The 22,299-nt window shown below is 38.3% G+C and overlaps 1 protein-coding gene across 1 annotated transcript in view; it reads left to right on the top strand.

Annotated features, from left to right (window-relative positions):
* Positions 1-6,070: 6,070 nt before the first annotated feature.
* Positions 6,071-22,299, top strand: part of NOX4 (NADPH oxidase 4) — a 194,444-nt gene continuing 178,215 nt past the window's right edge. The window contains exons 1-3 of the mRNA XM_025893954.2: positions 6,071-6,157; positions 6,582-6,724; positions 7,378-7,473. Coding sequence (XP_025749739.1) covers positions 6,668-6,724; positions 7,378-7,473 — 153 coding nt within the window. The 5' untranslated portion in view covers positions 6,071-6,157; positions 6,582-6,667. The remainder of the gene's footprint in view (positions 6,158-6,581; positions 6,725-7,377; positions 7,474-22,299) is intronic.

A 22,299-nucleotide genomic window follows, 5' to 3' on the forward strand; every position in this document is an offset into this window, starting at 1 on the left:
TCTAGATAGTGTCAGAATCAAGTTGAATTGCAGGACACGCATCTGGTGTTTGGAGAATTTTTTGTTGGTGTGGGGAAACTCCCCTCCTTCCCACTCTCCACACACATTGGAATTGGTTCCAGAAACGTGAAAAAGTGACCTTGGGCAAGTTTGTTACTGTTCATGTGCCTTGATTCACTCATGTATAAAATGAGGGTGAAGATAAGAATGTCTCCACCCATCTTATAGATGAGATTTGAGGCTCAAATAATGAAAAATAATGAGGAGAGGAAGGGGGAGAGAAAGAATATAATGAGTTTCTGTGGAAGCTGAAGGTATTCAAAATTTCTTACAATTATTACTTCTTTTTGGTAGAAAAGAATTTTTTTAATGAAATGGCAGTATATGGTATTTTTGTTCGTTTATTTTTCATTTTAGAGGTTGTCCTTCTTTGTAGCAAAATTTAGATAGTCTGTGTTGGTTTCATTTGTTTTTTTTTTTCTGTTTGAAATTTTGTTGATCTGTGAAATCCAGAAGTTTGGTAAAGTGTTGTATGTAGGGTAATTCCAAACAAAAATTTATTATCATTCAGTTTTATTCAATGAAAGCATGTCCCTGAGACCCTTGGCAAGGAAGAACCCCTCAGGAAACCAGTGAGAAATTCACAAGTCTGGGGACAAGTTCCAGACAGTGACTCATTGTCATTTCTACACAAAAACAAGTGTAGACCATCATCTGATTTGGTTAATTTGGAATGTCCACTCTGCACTCACACAGCTAGGTCAGTTCTTTGGGAAATAGTGAAGAAGCTGGAGAGGTTCTTATGCCCTCACAGATACTTTTTTTGGAAAACAAAGCTTATAATGTGGTTTGCTTTCTCTTTAATGTCAGTTACTCACACCTCTAGGATTCTCTGTCCACTCAGCCAGTAACACCCCATCCTAGGACAGTTTTCCTACTTTCCTCTTTTCTGTTCATAAGAAAAACACACAGGCCTTTTTCATCTTGAGTTTAACACTTATCATTCCTGATAATCAGATAAGGGAAAAAGAAAAATAGTAAATCCAATCAAGTCACAAAGTTGCATGGTTCCTGACTTCTTGATTTCTTGCTAACCAGGAGTTTCAGCTTTTATTTCTTAAGATGAATTTCCTCAAAAATCCTATTCCGAGGCTGGCATATCCAACCAGAGAAATAAAATTAATACCAAATAAGTTAATTTTGGTAGGGTAGCAGGGTAAAAACTGACCACCTAAATATATCAGGTCCTAATCTCAGGAACTTATAAATGTTACTTCATTTAGAAGGGTGGGGGGAAAAAAGAGTTTTACAGATGTGATTAAGTTAAGGATCTTGACGGGGCGCCTGGGTGGCTCAGATGGTTAAGCATCTGCCTTCGGCTCAGGTCATGATCCCAGGGTCCTGGGATCGAGCTCCACGTCTGGCTCCTGGCTCGGCGGGGAGCCTGCTTCTCCCTCTCCCTCTGCCTCTCCCCTGCTCATGCTCTCTCTCTCTCTCTGTATCGCTCTGTCTCAAATGAGTAAGTAAAATCTTTAAAAAAAAAAAAAGTTAAGGATCTTGACATGGGGGGGCAGACTCTAAATACCATCACAGGTGTTACTTAAAAGAGAGAGGCATAGAGTGAGTGGACATATGCACAGGCAGAAGAGAAGAAGTGACCGGGGAGGTAGAGTGGAGGTGAGGCAGCCACAAGGCAGGGTGGGCAGGAGCCACCAGGATGGGGAAGAGGCAAGGAACACGTTCTCCCTGAGAATCTCAGTAGGGAGTGCGGCCCTGTAGACACCTTGATTTTTAATGGTCTGATTTCGGACTTCTGGTTCCCAGAACTGTGGGAAAAGGAATTTCTATTGTTTTAAGCCACCAAATTTGCAACAATCTGTTATTACTGCAGCCCCAGGAAATTAATTTAGGTGCCCACTTGTCTCAACTGCCTATCTTATGATCTGTGGTGTAGGTGATGCCTAGATCAAAGGGTCCTTGACCTCTCTCCTTCCTGGCAATTAATTACCAAGCTGAGCAGAAACTTTTCTTACATTACCAGAAAGTTATACTTGAGAAACTGGAGTTTGAGGGAACACAGAAACAAGGATAATATACTTAACTAGTATTCACTCTGTAAGTTTCTGGTATTTTTTTTAAGATTTTATTTATTTATTTGAGACAGATGGTGAGAGAGAGCAGGAGCAGGGAGAGGGAGAAGCAGGCTCCCTGTTGAGCAGGGAGCCCAACATCAGCTCCATCCCAGGACTCTGGAATCATGACCTGAGCTGAAGGTAGATGCTTAACTGACTGAGCCACCCAGGCATCTCATTCTTGGTATGTTTTCATCTTTGTCCTAAGTCCTGGAATAAAAATAAGTCCTGAATAAGACAGGATCCTTACCCTTGAGGAGGTTGATGTGGGGGGGTTAGACATACACACATACAATGAAATTAAAAATATGTGGAAAATGCAGTAATGATCATGTGCACGGAGTATTAGGAACACACTGAAAAGTGCACAGACTACGGGATGCATCTGCATGAGGACACAGGGGAAGGGAGCTAGAAAAAGTTTCCTGGCAAAGGCATGCCTCTGAACTGACACATAAAGGAGGGAGTAATAAAGCAGGCCAAAGGGGTAAACTTTGATCATTTTCCCCCCCATGGATTTCATACTCTGAAAGAAACTGTCTACCTTAGACAGTGTTTATTAAGTAACAAATAACAGATCGAAAACATCTCTAACTGCCAAACAGGTTATAATCAGCATAGGGTGGTCACTACTCTTTTCCTATTATTTAAGCCAACAGCAAAGGTATTTGTTGTTATTGATTTTTTTTCCTGTGAAGTCTTTTCCTGGCAAAAATGTAATTTGTTTCTTTCATTATAATTTTTGAAATGCTGATAGAACACCAGAACTCTCTCCTCATTTCTTTCAAGAACAGGCTTTCCTATCTTGATAAAGACAGTAGCTCCTTGCACTAACCCATCTGGCCTAGAGAAAGTGATATTGAAAAGAACCTCATTAATGAGAGTTCCTGCATAACAGGGCAATAGCTTGCAGGATCGTTTCCTTGTAAGGCAAAGTACAGAGTCAGATCCTGGGCCCCTTCTACAGAACTCCTACAAGATAATAGGTATCAATGCAATAATCAACATGTGTATAGCATTCTATCATTCTACAAAAGGATTTCACAAAAGTATCTGATTATGGGTTGTTAGAACTGAAAGCAAATCCTGTTTTGCCATCCCAAGCAAGTTTCTCTTCTTTTTTTATTTTTTTAGTCTTTATTGTATTGTTAACATTTTCCAGCTTTATTGAGATCTAATTGACATATAACACTGTGTAAGCTTAAAGTATTGATTATGTTGATTTGCTGTTGAATATGTTGATTTGATACTTATCTATTGTGGCATGATTACCATTGTAGCTTAGCTAACACCTCCATCACCTCATATAGCTATCCTTTCTTTTCTGTGGTGAGAAAATTTAAGATCTACTCTCTTAAACACTTACAAATAGTATGTATTACAATATCGTTATTTATAATCATTGTGCTGTATATTTCATCTCCAGAACTTATTCATCATATAAGTGGAAGTTTGTACCCTTTAACCAACATCTGCCCATTTCCCCAACCTTCTCAGGTGAGTTCAATCTCTTTCAGTTTCAGTTTCTCTATCTCTAAAGTAGGGGCACTGACTTCCACTGGGAGAGCTATCAAATGAATTAAGTGAGATTTTAAGTATGAAGTACCAAGCACAGTGGCTGACAAGTAGTAGGTACATGGTAAGAGCTAGATCCATTATTTTTGTCTTTTTTTCCCCTAGAAGTCGCTGAACTTTAAAAAAAAATTATCTTTGACCATCAATAAGGTGAAAAGACAACCTATGGAGCAGGAAAAATATTTGCAAACCATCCATCTGAAAAATATACAAAGCACTCATACAACTCAATAGCAAAAAATAAAAACAAAACCAAAACAAACAAAAAACCCAAGCAATTAAAAAATGGGCAAAGGGCCTGAATAGACCTTTCTCCAAAGAAGATACATGAAAGACCAACATGTATATGAAAAGATGCTCAACATCACTCGTCATTAGGGAAATGCAAATTAAAATCACAATGAATATCATCCCATACCTATTAGAATGGCCATCAACAAAAGACAAGACAAGGCAAGGATGTGAAGAAAAGGGAATCTTTGTGCACCGTTGGTGGGATTGTAAATTGGTGTAGCAATTATGGAAGAAGTATAGAGGATCCTCAAAAAAATTAAAGATAGGACTACTATATGATCCAGCAATTCCACTTTTGGAAATATATCCAAAGAAAATGAAAACACTAACTGGAAACAATATCTGCACCCTCATGTTAATAGCAACATTATTTACACTAGCCAAGACATGGAAAGAACCTACATGTGCCCTGATGGGATATTATTCAGCCATAAAGAAACGAAGAAATACTACCACTTGTGACAACATGGATGGAACTTGAGGGCATTATGCTACATGAAATAAGTCAGACAGAGAAAGACAAATACTGTATGATCTCACTTATCAGTGGAATACAAAACTCCCACAAAAACAAAAAACAAACAAAAAAAACAACTCATAGAAAAAGAGCTCCGACTTGTGGTTACCAGAGATAGAGGATGGGAGGAAGGGGTATTGAAGGAAGATGGTCAAAGGTACAAACTTCCAGTGATAAGATAAATACTAGAGATATAGTACAACATAATGACCATAGCTACCATTGCTGTATGATATGCAGGAGTTAAGAGAGTAAATCCTAAGAGTTCTCATCCCAAGAAATTTTTTTCCTTTTTATTATATCTATATGGGAAGATGAATGTTAGCCGATCCTATTGTGGTAATCATTTCACAATACATATAAATCAAACCATCATATTGTATGCCTTAAACTTATACTGTGATGCGTGCCAATAATTTCTTAATAAAACTGGAAAAAAAACTAGATCAATTAAGTCAAGAAAAAATGTCTTTTGTTTTACTATTTTTCCATTGCTTCATTCCTCTCAAATTTTGGCTAGAACCAAACCGTTTTGCTGGACCCTTTTTACCTCCCATCTATTGAACTTATGGCTCCTCAGATGGTTACTTAGAGGTGTAATGTGAGGAGTACCAGGGTGTCCCAGAATTTGACCTTCCCCAGTGGTGACTTCTTGGGTTCCCTGTGTGGTATTTTTTTGGGTCCTCTAGGTATCACATGGGAATTATGAAGAACAGAGTGTTATTTATAAATAATATGCTTCCTAAACCCAGAAAGATGTAGAGCAGTTTTCAGGATTTGATCATGCATGAAACAGGAAAGTCCTTTATCACAGAGAAATGACAGACTACTAGAAAGTGAACTGCATGAAATGAAACCCACACTTGATATGGATTAATTCGTTTCGAATGTAGGATTGCTGTCATTAATCAGTCCATGAAATTAATTGCTGTAGTAAGAGAAGATCTTATATTTTAGTTTTAATTACATATTATGACGTGTTGTAAAGTGGATTTTGTTTAAAAAAAAAGCTTGAAAGCCATGAGATTAGGCTACTAGTGGTTTACCTTTTCTGCCACTTGTTAGTTGTTTAAAGTTTGGAAAATTCCTGATTTCATAAACTTTTGTTGAACACTTACTTTGCATCAGACATTCTTCTATATGAATGATTTCCCCCCCTCTTTCCTAATACTGATAATTTGCGGTGTGGGATAGGTAGACTGTGTCAATCCCATATTCTTCTCACCCTTCGCCAGGCCTCTAGTACAAGTTTGAGGGGATTCCTATTACTAAACAGATTCTGATACTCGGTAATAAAACGCACTTTTCGGAACAGTGAATCTGAGCTTCCCTAAAACCCCCTGAGAATTACGTCAGCTTTAACCATTATACCGCTGGCCTCTTTTTATTCAGAATTTTCTTCAAAGCTTTGCATGAATGTGGGTTGGCGTGGGGTGAGGGACTGAGAAGAGGGAGGTAGAGGGAAGCTTTAGGTAAGGGGGTGTGAGGAGGCGCTTGTTGGGGGTGGGATGAGTTGCTGAGGATGGGCGGGAGAAGGCGGACGCTCGTACACAAAAGGCTATTTCCGGCTCAAATTTCCTTACGGAGGCTCTTTGAGTTGAACTTTTTTGGGGGAAAACGACCCGTGCCAAAGAACTAGGTGTGTGCGAGTGTACGAGGGTGCGGCGGGGTTCCCCACTAGGGCATGGGTATCATTCTCCACATCTTTGTCGGTCTCTGCGAGCCGCGCCGGCCGGGCTGAGGCTGCGGGGAACGCCTCCCGGTTTCCAGCCGGGACATCCTGAACGACAGCAGCCGCAACAACAGGCTCGCCCGCAGACAAAGGGGCGGGCGCGGCGGGGCAGACTCGCGCAACCGGGCGACGGGGCCGGGGAGCAAGCCCTCCGAGCGCCAGGCCGGGGCCGCCGAAGGCGCAGCAGACCCAGCGTGGGCCGCAGCCGCGGCGCCCGGAAGACCCGGCTCGGGGAGGCAGACCCCGCCCGGGCTGGCTCGGCGCCGGCGTCCGGGCTTCTACTCAGTCTTTGACCCTCCGTCCCCACCCGCCCCCCCCTTCCCCCTCGCAGACCGCACAACTGTAACCGCTGCCCCGGTCGCCGCCGCTCCTTCTCGAGCCGGCCGGCGGAGAGCGCAGCGCGGCAGGGCCGGCAGCATGGCTGTGTCCTGGAGGAACTGGCTGGCCAACGAAGGGGTTAAACACCTCTGCCTGGTAGGATGGCGGGCAAGGCTCTCCCTGCGTTTTGTCTCTCGTGCAGCGACTTTGATTCATTCTCTGAGCGTGCGCGGGTGGGGAGCTGGAGACGTTTTGCCTCTAATTCAAACATTCTCAACTAACAAAACTTTCCGCTGTTCATGCCTGGAGATAATAACGATTCCCCCATCCCACCCCCGCTCCAAATGCATGGGAACTTTGCTGCACACTGATGGGAGAGCGGATATGGAGGGAGGAAGAAGAGATCACTTGGAGTGAACACAACTTTTTCTTAACCTTTTAAACATCTTCCCCCCTTTGCTCTTTTCCCAGATTGCTTTTGTTTGGTGTTGCATTTTAACAACATGCAATACTCGGGACGTGGTGATGTCACTAATTTCTTAGGCTCATTTTGTACTGCAGGGGATGTCTGCCGATCATTTAGGAGACGTCTTTGCAAACCAAATGCTTAATCTCAGGTGCAGGGACTGAGTGAGGTCAGACTTGTTTTGCTCTGAGTGGTTTTCAGCTTGCTGGTTAATTGAAAATGCTTTCTGCAATTACTAATCCAGCTTCCACAGAAAGTATTGTGCCCATGAATGTACTTGAGGTTTCCATTCATCAGGTAATGTTTATTTTTAATTTTTGTTTTCTCTCTCTGTATGATTTAGTTTATCTGGCTCTCCCTGAATGTTTTGCTTTTCTGGAAAGCCTTCCTGCTGTATAACCAAGGGCCAGAGTATCACTACCTCCACCAGATGTTAGGGGTAAGTGGGACTTGGGTAACCTGGTAGAATGGGTTTAAGGTAGGCAGGCATTGCTACCAAGTTTGGTCAGTTCTTCCATTTATTAAACCCTGGTGGTTCACTTCAGAAAGATTTGTCATTTTCCAAGGTGGTCAAGTTTCCTTGATGTATCATTTACACTCATGTAGGTTAAAATGACTGACTCTTTTAAGAACCAAAGATACTATGTGCTAAAGTGAAAGGAATGAAGCTGCCAGACCAGGCTAGTAGTGCCTGAGAGAAGTTGCTACCTCTTGTCTGCTGCCAAGTGCCTTGAAGGATCTGCTTCACCAGCAGGACCAACCAATGACAGGCTTTTAGTTTTCACTAATCAAGCCTTCAGCCTGCCCCTAAGCTTATCCAGAGGATTTCTGCACTGTTTCCTTTTACTACCAGTTCTCACAAAGTATGTGTCTAAGGCAGTTATTCATTTCTAGACATTTCTTAGCTTCTTACTCTAGGTTGATTATGGTTCCAGTGTTCTGGCCTAATACGAGAATGATATTGTGCAGAACTTTGCTCCGATTTATCTCATGTTGATATTTTTCCTTTTCTCTATTCCATGACATTTCTGATCTCATTCTTTCCATTCCCTTCCTACTTGACTCCTTAACAAAAGAGAGAGGCACTGAAGACATCTTACTTTGTATTAGGAGGTAGCATTTTCTGAGCAACCAGCAAAAAGTATAAAGTGTATTGAAAAATTTTAGGGCATCTGAAAAAGATTTTGTCATTCCTTTTCATTGGGGAAGTGAACACATCCTAAGTAGGAGATGCATTGTTTTCTTTTGCATGGTTTAATAATTATTTAAAATTGTGATTAGTTCACATGAATTTTGTGGAACCAACTTTCCATTTATTACTTTACATTTACAGATCTTATTTATCTTTAAACCTCAGCTCCGAGGAGAGTAGTGCTTGGCACATGCTAAGACTGCAATAAATTGTGATTGAATTAATTAGCTGTTTTATTTTATGCAATAAAGTACTATTTTTCATTATCTATTGGTCACACAATTGATATTTTTAAAGTTTAACACCTATTTTTTAAAGAACTTATTTTTTTAGAGCTATTTAAGTTTCACAGTAAAATTGAGAGTAAGGTGTAGAGATTTCCCCCATGCTTCCCTATCCCCCCACATGCATAGTCTCCCCCATTATCAACATCCCCTACCAGTATGATACATAAGTTATGATTGATGAACCTACATTGACACATCATCATCACCCAACACCTGTATTTTTAACTAATGGGTTAAGAAAAATAGTCTCAAAGATGAAACTCATTTTATTGCTAACTTCTAATTAAAATAAATAAATAATTTATTTATTATTTTAGAGAGAGAGAGAGAGAACACACTGGGGAGGCACAGAGGCAGAGTGGGAGGGAGAGAATCTCAAGCAGACTCTGCACTGAGTGCAAGCCTGATGTCCAGCTCAATCCCACAAATGCTGTGATCATGACTTGAGCCAAAATCAGGAGTTGGGTGCTCAACCGACTGAGCCACCCAAGTGCTCCTCATTTTATTGGTAACTCTTAAATCTGAACATTTCTTTTTCTTTTTCATCTAACCAACTTTCCATTTAAGTATCTATCAAACTGTCATGAAACCCATACTTTTTTTCAAATGGGCACATAGAAAGTAAGCCCTTGAACCTGCCCTCAGGTTTCTTACAATCTTGTGGAAAATCGAAAAGTATATGCTTATAATTGAATAAACAAGTTAAGAAAAATTTTCTCTAATAAACATATGAAGGTCTCTGACCTATCTTTTTAATTTTTTTCCCCTAGAAAGTCCCCCTTAGGTGTGAATTATGAACACGAGATTTTTCAGTAGGAAGTATCTGACCTATTATGTAACTATATGAATAACTTGGAGAAAATTCAAAAGAGTTATGATGGCAAGTTTTGCTGTCAAAAATGGCAAATTTTGATAAAGAGATATTTGTATTAATATATGATCTAATAATAGGTAACTTGAAGCCACAAATGAACTTTGGATTTCAGCTCTATGGTATAGTATAAGCTAAAATGATAACTTACTTAAAAATTAATTATGTTGGAAACCAGCAAGTTAATTTTTATGAGCTTGGATGCTGTGTGACAACTTCAAATTTATTTTGGTGACAAGTCAGAGATGATGAAGAGTATACATATACACACATATTACCCAACTAATTAAAACAAATTAAGTATGTTTTGCCTTTCGCCATCTCACTCTAGTGCTTTTGTTTGAATAATATGACAGGCTGATGAGGTTCAATGATGAGGCCGGCAGACCAGCTGGCACATAGACTCAATAAATATTCATCAGATGAATGAAGGAAAAAAAATGACAAAAGGGCTAAATGGAAAACTGTGAGTGAAAAGTGCAAGAAACAGATAAAGAAGAGAGAGGTCATCGTAAATTAGTTTTTATAGAAACCTAAGAATGACCATAGTGAGTTGACCCTTAGGCCATCCTGTCAGAAGTCAACACTGTATGAAAAGTCACTGTGGGGAGGAATGGTTTTTCTCCTTGGCATCCTGCTGAGAAATGAAGGATGACTTCCAAACTTCTTACTTTTCAGTAGTTACCTATATGGTGATTTTCTAGGCATTAATTTATCTAAACCATTTTGGAATATTTTCAGTCTATCTTACTCTACTTTTTAGTGAAACAAGAACTCTGTGGTTTTACTATTTGCTTTATGAAGGAGGACTTAATTTTATTTGTCCTAGGCTTATCGTTCCTAATCTTTTGATGATTATGGTATTACCTCATAGTGTAAGAATTTGCAGACATTTTTCAAGTCGCAAAGAAAATAGAGTATAACAATGGGATATAATTAATTTTAAAATAAATATTGCTGGCTCCCATCTTTTACATGTTTCATACTGATACTTCATTATTATTAATGCCTTAGAGCATCTTAGAGCCTACCAAACACTCACAAGAACAAGGTCCCACTGTGATGAATTTTAGAAAGCCTGAAAAGGACATAATAAATATTCTGATATTACAAGTCTCTCTCTTTTTAAAGATTTATTTATTTTAGAGAGAGGGAGAGAGAGCATGAAAGGGAGGGGTAGGACAGGGAGAGAGAATTTCAAGCAGACTCTGCGTTCAGCCCAGAGCCCCAGGCAGGGCTTGATCTCATGACCCTGTGATCACAACCTGAGCCAAAATCAAGAGTCAGATGCTTAACTGACTGTGCCACGCAGGTGCTCCCATAAGTCTCTTTTGAAGGTGAATTTTAGATTCATAAAAATGGTGGTATTCCTGGAAATGAATTTACTACTGCTTTAAAACACAAATGGAAGGAGTCCCTCCAGTTGATTATTTTGATAATAACATGGAGTATAAAGGTTGCTGTTATTCGTCTTTTAAAAGTAAGGTAGTAACAAAGTTGCAGGAGTATGAGGGGAAGGAAGGGTCTACAGAATATAGTCCATTTACAAGAAGGCATAGATATTGACAAGCAGTTAATTCTTAGTAGTTTGAAATATGTTTTCTACTGAAAACCAACTAGGTGTTCAGCTGTTTATTCCTGCCATATACCAGACACTACAAATATTTGGTTTAAGCTAGGAAACCATTCTTCCCATTTTATACATGGGAAAAGGTGGGCGGAGGAAGCAGATGACTTGTTCAGCATCAGAGCTAGGATGTGATTACAGTTCTGTCTGGCCTTTTTGCCTTTCCTCATGCTACACAGATTTTCAGAACACTTCACTGGCCCATCACTAATAGTTAAGGCCACTGGTTACTATTACTCATCATCAGTGCTGCCCAACAGAAATGTAATATGAGTCATGCAATTCAAAATTTTTGTAGCACATTAAAAAAGTGAAACGCTAGTGGCATTAAATGTAATAATATATTTTATTTAAAATAGTCTATCTAAAGTATTGTATTGGATTGAAGTATTCAACATGTAGTCAATATTTTAGAAAATATCAATGATGTATTCTAGGCTGTTGCCTATTCTTTGAAATATATGGTATGCATTTTATACTTGTGCACATCAGAATTTTCATCAGAAATACTTGACTTGTGTTTAGATTTCATAAAATTTTTACAAATAAAAAAGTGAATTCACATACCCAAGCTGTTCCAAACATATTTAAAATTTTTCTAACAACACAAAGGACTATCAGCTTTAAATTTAAGTTTAAAAAAATTAATAAACCTAAAAATTGAGTTTGTTGGTGGGCCTAGGCACATTTCAAATGCTTAATAGCTGTGTGCAATTAGTGGCTACTGTTTTGGACAGTGTAAGTGTAGACTGGGGGAAGATATTCCTACTTCCATGGTCACTTGCACTTATCATTTTGTTTTTACAGCAAGCAGCTGGCCACCAACCTGCCCGATAAAAAGACATCAGGATATGGGTAGTCCTCTTGCTCTCCCTTTCCAAAACAGTTGATATCGTTTGGGAAGTTACAGGCTCTAGCTATTGGTGTGTAATCATAAAAATATCTCTGACGTCTCCCTAATCATCTGAGCTTTTTGATGGTGGGAACCATTGAGAATGAAGGTAAAATTATTTCATTCTCCGAACTAGTGGATCCATTTTTTATCTATATTTATTTATATTTATAGGATGCTAGTGGATTGTTCTCAGGCCAGAATTAACTATTAAAAAAACTGCATAAGAATTAACAGAAAAGAAGATCTTAACTGATGGAAGATAAAATAATTTTGAGGTTAACGTGCCTTGGTAGGAGTTTTCATCAGGACTGTTCTTTCCCAGACTGGTCTGACCCAGACCTGGAGGCAGCCTGGTCACGGCTGGTTTATGCCTGAGTTAATGTGCTAATCAGACTGTGCACTTCCTAGGAGATGTTTAATTATGACATGCTGTGAGTTTTGGAATCTTAAAATTAAGCTAAGAAGAAAAAAAAAGTCTTTTGAGGGAAGCCAAAACAAACACACGCACACATAAACTAACCAATAAGCAACCAATAAGCAATAACCTCCTCCACCTTCCCATAACAAGCTTTTAAATAAAGGAGTACTTTGATTTTTTAAGGTAAAATCTTTTTTTGATTTATTTGTTTTCAAGGAATGGAAAATGTAGTTGCTTGCACTTTACTAGAAAGTCCCAATGTGTTGTCACTGACCCTGAGAAACTTAGTTTCTTAGATTTTTTGGAATGTTGGAGCAATTTAACTCAAAATATTATCCATAGAAGCCCTCATATTGAAGTTCATCTATTTTTGAATTGTATTTCTGACAGTTTAGTAATTAACAGATATAATTTAATTGATAAGAATATCTTACTTTGAGTAGAGAATGTGTTTTATGGTACCAGGTTCAATGTGTCTTGGTTTTATTATCTTTTCCCCCTGAAACTAACATTTGTATATGGACCGTTCAGTTTCAACCTAGATATTCTCATGGTGTTGTGATGAGAAATTTAAATTTTTTTGTTTTGTCTCACAATTATTATTTTATTTTTTGAAAGGTTTTATTTTTAAGTAATCTCTACACCCAACGTGGGCCTCAAATTTACAAACCTAAGATCAAGAGTCTCATGTTTTACCGACTGAGCCAGCCAGACGCCCCCTCACAATTATTATTTTAGATCTACTGCATGGTCACAAAGATCTTTTTTTCTTTGTAAAAAACTTTTATTGAGATACCTATGTTAATTGGAAGAAAGCTGTGAGCGTGGAGATTTTTTCTAGTCTCATAGTGATGATCTTTTTTTGGTTAATCATTATCCTTTAAGTGATTAAGAAACATTAACTAATTTACCCTCTCAAAAGTCCTAGAAGTTATATCATAATTAACAATTTTCAGAGACAGAAATCTGATGTCATGTGAATTTGTTAAGGTCAGAGATTAGAGTGTCTGTACAAATGAACCTAGAATTTTAAGTCCCTATTGGTTTCATAGCTGGCCCAGGCAGCTTTACTTCTGCTGAGAAGGAATATATACCATCTGTTGGTTTCAGAAAAGGCTTGATCATTAATTCTTTTCATTTATTGCATAAAATGTAAAAATTACCCCTTAGATTTGCCCAGGCATGTGTTGTGGTTTCAATTCAGGGGATATTTTTAACTGAATGGGAGTTTTTTGTTGTTGTTGTTGTTTTTATTCTTAACGTTCCGCTATTTGAAAATACTTTACTTCCTGTTTATTGCCAGGTGAAATGACTTACATTACTTTGATGCAATCGTTATATTCTTAATCCATTTACAGTAGATAGAGACTCAGAATTTTAGACTTGGAAGTAAGCTTTGGCATCTTTACTTAGACTTCTTCCTCATTTTCCTAAACAGAAAAATGAAGTTGAAGTGATTTGCTCACCATCACCCACTGAATGAGTGGCTTAATTACTATTCTGGTCCATTGATCCTCAGTCCAACAGTCAGTCTGTTATGATGAACAACTCTATGCACTTATGCATAAACAAATTAAACCCCACACTGTAGAGACCACTAGCTTTCCATCTTATGTGAAATGATATTTAAAGATGTTTAGCAATTTAAGAAGTTAAGAAACATTATTGATTTACCCCTAAGATAACATAATTTTCAGCATTATAGTTGTTTTAGATTTGTCTCAAATTATTAAAGAATTATGAGACTTAGTTTTATTTAAATTATTTCTGATTCCTTAATATTTGTTGGACTTATAGCACTCAGTGTTTAACCTCCTTATGGTGTACAGCTGAAAGCCCACTGTATACTTCTCTTTTATCAATGCCAGCCAGACCAGAATAGAATTAGAAGGTAGAATTAATTTCAGAGAATTTCAAATCTACTTCCTTCATTTTGTTATTAATCATATTAATAACATCAATAGTAGGTTACATTCATTGAGGACTGTCTAGGTAGCAGGTGTTAGTCTAAGAGCTTTGTGTGGATTAATTTATTTAACCTTTCCATCCATCCTGTGGAGTAGATTTTTTTTAAAGATTTTTATTTATTTATTTGAGAGAGAGAACATGACCAATGGGGGGGAGGGGGCAGAGGGAGAAGCAGACTCCCTGTGGAGCAGGGAGCCCAACTTGACTTGGGGCTCAATCCCAGGACCCTGAGATCATGACCCGAGCCGAAGGCAGATGCTTAACAGACTGAGCCACCCAGGTGCTGCTGGAGTAGATATTTTTAATTTGTCAGCCGAGCAACTGAATTAGGGATGTTCTTTTTTTTTAAATTTTTTTATTGTTATGTTAATCACCATATATTACATCATTAGTTTGTGATGTAGTGTTCCATGATTCATTGTTTGGGCATAACACCCAGTGCTCCACGCAGAACGTGCCCTCTTTAATACCCATCACCAGGCGAACCCATCCCCCCACCCCCTCCCCTCTAGAACCCTCAGTTTGTTTTTCAGAGTCCATCATCTCTCATGGTTCGTCCTCCCCTCCGATTTCCCCCCTTCATTCTTCCCCTCCTGCTATCTCCTTTTTTTCTTCTTAACATATACTGCATTATTTGTTTTAGATGTACAGATCCGTGATTCAACAGTCTTGCACAATTCACAGCGCTCACCATAGCACATACTCTCCCCAATGTCTATCACCCAGCCACCCCATCCCTCCCACCCCCCACGACTCCAGCAACCCTCAGTTTGTTTCCTGAGATTAAGAATTCCTCATAACAGTGAGGTCATATGATACATGTCTTTCTGATTGACTTATTTCACTCAGCATAACACCCTCCAGTTCCATCCAGGTTGTTGCAAATGGCAAAATTTCATTCCTTTTGATGGCTGCATTATATTCCATTGTGTATATATACCACCTGTTCTTTATCCATTCATCTGTCGATGGACATCTTGGCTCTTTCCACAGTTTGGCTATTGTGGACATTGCTGCTATAAACATCGGGGTGCATATACCCCTTCGGATCCCCCCATTTGTATCTTTGGGGTAAATACCCAGTAGTGCAATTGCTGGATCATAGGGCAGCTCTATTTTCAACCTTTTGAGGAACCTCCATACTGTTTTCCAGAGTGGTTGCACCAGCTTGCATTCCCACCAACAGTGTAGGAGGGTTTCCCTTTCTCCACATCCCCGCCAACATCTGTCATTTCCTGACTTGTTAATTTTAGCCATTCTGACTGGCGTGAGGTGGTATCTCATTGAGGTTTTGATTTGGATTTCCCTGATGCCGAGCGATGTTGAGCACTTTTTCATGTGTCTGTTGGCCATTTGGACATCTTCTTTGGAGAAATGTCTGTTCATGTCTTCTGCCCATTTCTTGATTGGATTATTCTTTGGGTGTTGAGTTTGATAAGTTCTTTATAGATTTTGGATACTAGCCCTTTATCTGATATGTCATTTGAATTAGGGATATTTGTAACTTGCTAGTGAGTGACAGAGGCAGGACTCCAGCCCAAATATCCTGGTTCTAGAACTTGTATTATTGACCATTATGCTCTTCTGCCTCTGTGTTCCATTATATTAGGCCAAACTACATGGAATTGCCATTTTGATAAAAATAATCAAGTATCAGCCATTTCATATAGTTCAATCTGATAACAACTTACCATTTACTAATCACATACTATGTGCCAGATATAATTAGTTCTTTGCTCTTTCTTTTTATAATCTCACTTACTCCTTATATTTAAATTATCCCTGTAAGTAACAAGCCTGGAAAATAGCAAGTATCACTTTTTAGGGGATTGAGAAACTGAGATTCTCAGTGGTTAGGTAACTTTCCCCAAGTCACACAGCTAACACCTGGAGAAGCCCTATTTGAACCCACATTTGTCTCATACTGAAGACCATGTTCTCAATCACTGTGCTCTACCAGGGAGGTTCTGAGACAGATGGGGTTAGAAGCTGGAATTTTCTACACTTGCCTGTGGTTCTTATGTGTCCTCCCACTGGCTCTGCATCAGACTGTCTATATGCATGTTTGTATTTTTTTTATCGAAAAGTACTTGATCAGAAATGAAGGTAAGAATATTGTTTATGGCTTATTCTTAGACCTGAGGCAGATATGAACACCTCATCCTAACTGGCGCCTCCTGCATTAGTTTGCTCAGGCTTCCATAACAAAGTACCACAGACTAGGCGGTCTAACCAACAAAAATGTGTTTCCTCACAATTCTGGAGGTCATATGCTTTCTGCTTTCTCTGGGGAACACCCAGCCTGAGGGAGAGGAGCCTGTAGAATTGCTGAATGTTATAGGGACCTTACAGGTTGATCTAGTTCATTTAGCTCATTTGATAGATGAACTTAGTGGAGTTAAATGTCTTCTTTATCAACTCAGTTTTTAAATCCTAGTCACGTTTTCTAGTTCATCATGCTAAGCAATGTGGTGATCCTAAAAATTTTTTTTAAAGATTTTATTTATTTATTTGAGAGAGAGAATGAGAGACAGAGAGCATGAGAGGGAAGAGGGTCAGAGGGAGAAGCAGACCCCCTGCTGAGCAGGGAGCCCGATGTGGGACTTGATCCCGGGACTCCAGGATCATAACCTGAGCTGAAGGCAGTCGCTTAACCAACTGAGCCACCCAGGCACCCCCTAAAATTGATTTTAAAAGTGCCTAGGTCATTCTGGGGAAGGAAATCAAATAAACAATCAAACAACAATCAAACGAAGATCATGGACCTTGGAGCTATATGGATATGAGTTTGAATCCTAGCTCAGGCATTTATCTCCCTTTAAGATTGTGGTAAATTTCTTCTCTGAGTATAAGTTTAACTCATCTGTGAAGTTGGGTTGAAGTCTTTCCCTTCGTTTAGTTGTGAAGATTACATGAGAACATGTGGGTGAAATGCTTAGCACTTGGTGTGTAGGTCCTCAGCAAATGATAGTTATTACTGTAATTAAATAGTATTATTTAGCATTAATAGTATTAATAGCACTGAATAGTAATATTATAAATTATTTATGTTTATCAATAAAAATAATAAAAGGAATTCAGAACTATGTAAAGATGAAGGGAACTTGCCGAGTATTTAGCAGATGGCATTAGGACAGGGAGACCTATCCTTTCCTTTGGTTGACCTCTGGCTCCCTCTTTGATCCTTCTGGACAAAGCAAATATCTGTTGCTATTTGTAATTGACACAAAATTTGTAGCACCTTGGTTAGATGGCTGTGTGGAATTTCAGCTTGAAGTAGAATTTATTTCATTCAAAAAGTTAATTTTCATTAAAACTTGGAGTCTTCAACAGGTAAACAAGGGAAATAATACCTATCTCACCTGGATATTGTGAACCTTAAAAGAAAATTTAAAAAGGGCACGTATTGAATGGAGCACTGGGTGTTATACGCAAACAATGAATCATGGAACACTACATCAAAAACTAATGATGTAATGTATGGTGATTAACATAACATAATAAAATAAGAAAAAGAAAATTAAAAGAAATAATAATAGCAAGAGCCAACATTCATTGAAATGTTCTCATGGGCAGACATTGTATTACGTTCTTTTTTTTTTAAGATTTTATTTGAGAGAGAGAGAGAGAGAGGCTGTGTGCAAGAGAGAGAGCGAGTACACACACACAAGCAGGGGGGAGGGGCAGAGAGAGAGGGAGAAGCAGGCTCCCTGCTGAGCAAGGAGCCCAGGACCCTGGGATCGTGACTTTGAGCCGAAGGCAGACACTTAACTGACTGAGCCACCCAGGCGTCTTGAGTTATGTTCTTTATACATTCTGTGTCAGAGTCTTAACTAGTCCACAAGGTAGGTTTTATTACACAAGGGGAAACTAACAGAAATTATAAATAAATTGCTCCTGGAATAAAATACTGAGAATAAAGCCCATTATATAACAGGTGTTCCCCCAAAAGCCAAATTTCCTCTTTCCTTCCCTCTTCTCTCCTTCATAGCCACAGATGACAATTCACCTAACTGAAACATGATGAAACTGTTCTACTTATCTCATAGTGTTGTGTTGAGGATTAGATGATGTAAAGGACAGGAAAGTACTTTGAAGAATTGAAAAACATCATGGATGTGAAAAATGGTTACCATTTACTGTTGCTGCATCCTGTCATTCCTCCCAGCTTTTAAGGCTCCAGCCATGGCCTCCATGACAGAGCTCCTCCAGGGAGGAGTCACAGGGAAAGGAATGAGGGAAAAGTGGCAGATGCCCTTTAACATCCAGTAGGCATTACATTTACAGTATTGACTCTTGAAATGGGATCTTGAAGGTCTGTGACATGTTGTAATTAATAATTGTGCTAAGGCATGAACTAAGACAGACCTTAGTATAAAAGCAGATGACTTAGGTGGGGAGGGGGTCTTACTTCTTAGTATCCACATTTTAATGCAACTTTGTGATGTGATAGTAATCAAACAGTGTGGTAAAAAGTCATGTGAAAATTAGTTTCTTTAGTGCTTTGGCAGTGGGATTAGAGAAAAAGTAGATTTAGGAGAAGATGGACTTTGTATGATCAATAGAATGTTTACATATTTAGAAATTGAAAACTTGAATTTGATAATGACTTCATTTTATAAATGAATCAAATACAAGTTCTATGGGGAACTTGGTTTAAATTGCATGATTTAATGGTTTTCATGAATTTGGAAATTGTTAAAGGTCTTCAGACACATCCCAAGGATATCAGAGGTCTTAAATAGTTTAAGGCAAGAAGAGATGAGTGATGCTCACAAAGTAAAAGCATTTTATACATCTGAATTTCTTTCACAAAAGTGGGCACTTCAATAATAAGATAAATCTAAGAAATGATTTATGGTGAATGCCTTTCTGACTACATTCCTTTCTCCTGTGATAAGATTATCAAACAGCTGATTTCAAAGTGCCAGTAATTTTGTTTCATGTGATCTTAGAAAGCTCAGGTGCATTGGAAGGATACAAAGGGGTAGTGATCCAAACAAATTTCTTCTTTCCCCATGCTATACTTTTGATCGTCTGCTAATTCCTCCCCACCCCCAATTCTCTCTCTTATGGGCCTTCTAATTATCTGCATAACTCGCTGTCACCCTACCTCGAATGAGGACATTGATTTCCATGCTGGTGAGGGTGTCCCAAGAGAGTTAGGGTACAAGAAAAGAACCACCTCTTGTGAATATGCTGAAATAGGGTGATAAGAGTGCTTTCACCTCTCACTGATTTCCCTTGGCCAAATTGCTTTTGAGAAGTTACTTTGGGCCTTTGAGCTTTGTGAATTCTCTCAGTTTGAAAAGCATGGACCCAAAAGCTCATTTGTAAAGTGCTTTAGGTCATGCAAACAAAGGTAAAGAATATGTCCCCCCCTCCCCCACTCCAGCAGCTCAGAATATCTAAAGGGAAAACTAAGCAAATATCATCAGTGGTCTATATTAATGGGTTCCAGTTGGAAAAAAATGACTCATATATTAAGCCACAAGAATGCAGAACTTCAATATGAATGTTCTTCCACTCAAGAAATGGCATTTGCTTTTGGGCATTGTCTGTATTACATTTGTTACCTCCTGTGGAAGTTTTCTATGGGGTTGGAGCTTGGCTTGGACTATGTAGAACCCATCACTGAACTCTTTATTTTGATCTTGTACATTTTGTAAAACAGGGGAAGAATGAGTCAAAGGAACATCTTAGAAGAGTTTATAATCACAATGGATCTGTAAAGTTTACTTAATTTTGGTTTGCCTGAAGAAAACTAGTCTTGTACTTGTACTGATTTTAAAGCTTGGATATGTTATTCTTTTTTTTTTTTTAAAGATTTTATTTATTTATTTGACAGAGAGAGACAGAGTGAGAGAGGGAACAGAAGCAGGGGGAGTGGGAGAGGGAGAAGCAGGCCTCCTGCTGAGCTGGGAGCCTGATGCGGGGCTCAATCCCAGGACCCTGGGATCATGACCTGAGCCGAAGGCAGATGCTTAATAACTGAGCCACCAGGCACCCCAGGACATGTTATTCTTAAAGAAGAAAATATATTTTGTTCAACCCACAGATTTTAGATATATAAAATTTGTCCGAGTCTTATATGACATGCGTAAAAATTTTTGTTCAAACTAAGTGTCTGTTACAACCTTTTCCTAAACATGGAATGACTATTAGTTTAAATTTCAAATATATTAATACCTGTGAAAATTCCAAAGTTTAATGGAAACAGTATAATGTAATGAACAATGTAATATGAGAATGTGGATTTTATGGACAAATTGACTAACGTGGAAATTGGGACTTTACCTTTTAAGAAATGTATCTTTAAGTAATTTATTGAAATCTTCAAAGCCTGAAGTTTCCTCCAGTTTAAATGGAGAATTATATTATGAAATCAAACTACCTAAAAATTCCAGTATTGAAATATTCTGACTTAAAAAAGTGGCAGTTTTGCATAGTTTAACCTAGTATCTCTTACAGGGTTTTGTTTTGTTTTGAGGAGAGGATTGAGTAGGATGAGGAAGAAATGCGTGTGAGGCCTTCAGAAAGTATGACTTCCTTCTTGCTAATGGCAAGTTGGAGTAGACAATGTTAGAGTCATTTCCTTCAAGTGACGTTTTTGAAGTTAAGAATGTTTTGATGTTGAAATCTATTTCTAAATGGCTGCTAATGACAAAATTTCCAGCAACTAAGAGATTAACTCCTAATTTCATATAGTGTATACATTCTGAATGATTTAAAGAGCTGTTTTGCAAGCGGCAGTCTGTTTTTGTTAATTATAATTTCAAAACTATTGAAGCTCACAATTAATTGCTTTTTAGCTGGTAATGGTTTTCAAATTTTATCTCAGTTTTTTGGCCTTTTTAAAGCTTTCTGTCAAATCAACTAAAGATTGAGGTACACATGAAGAGAACTAATTTTAAAGGACATTAGTGAATCTTCTCTGTAAAAAACAGGATTTAAAAAAGCTATGTTTTGGATTTCAGGTACGGAGTATTTAAACATGTACCTTAGTTCATAGCACACTGTCTTCATGGGTATTTTGCTTCATCATTCATTCATTTATTAGTTCACTGTTTAATCATTCCTCATTTTCCAGTTCTCCAGTTCCTTTTTCCTCTTGACAGGAGCAACCTTTTTGATGTTGCTGACATGTATCCTTCTATTGCTATTTTATTTGCATGTTTCTGTGAATTCACCGAAATGGTATTATGCATAGACTAATTCTTTTTCTAGCTTTTTTCCATCTGGTATGATGTTTTCAAAGTCTATCATGTGATGATGTTCTTTGGGGTTTTGTTTCTAATTGCTATACAGTATGCCGTGTTTTGCATCTGCCACAGTTTACTTGCCCATTCTCCCAGAAATGGACCCTTTGATTTCCTCTAATTTCCTACCACTTAATATAACATCATGATGAACGTAAAGCATATTCTTAGGGTATAAATATTATACAGTAGTTTCCTGGTTTTATACCTTAGAGATTTGCCCAATCACTGGAGGACAACTAATCTGTTCATATTGTAACAAAATTACATATTTTGTTAGGATATTTCTATATACTTGTTATAATGGTTTTTAGTGAGATTAAGATGACATTGGCGGTGATATCACACATAGAACAATTCTAAAAATTGACATTCAGTTGTAGTAACTGGTTTTCAGTGAGAAATCTAAAAGTTATTGGATAACTAAAGGGAAGAATGCAGCTAGTATTTTAAGTATTATATGATTTCTATATTCCTGTGGCTTTTTTCTTATGTATTGCACATAATGTTAACCATTTAAACAAAAATCACAGCCATATAAACAGTTATAGTAAAAGCAATAATAATAACACATATAACAGCAGACTTAGAAATATAAGAAATGGGGGGGGCGCCTCTGCAGCATAGTTGGTTAAGCCTCCAACTCTTGGTTTCTGCTCAGGTTGTGATCTCAGGGTCCTGAGATCAAGCCCTGTGTTGGGTTCCTTGCTCAGTGCAGAGTCTGCTGAAGTTTCTCTCTCCTCCCTCT

This window comes from Callorhinus ursinus, unplaced genomic scaffold (genome assembly GCF_003265705.2).
Source record: "Callorhinus ursinus isolate GAN/ISIS: 27379988/994484 unplaced genomic scaffold, GSC_fseal_2.0 scaffold93, whole genome shotgun sequence".
Classification (NCBI taxonomy): domain Eukaryota; kingdom Metazoa; phylum Chordata; class Mammalia; order Carnivora; family Otariidae; genus Callorhinus; species Callorhinus ursinus.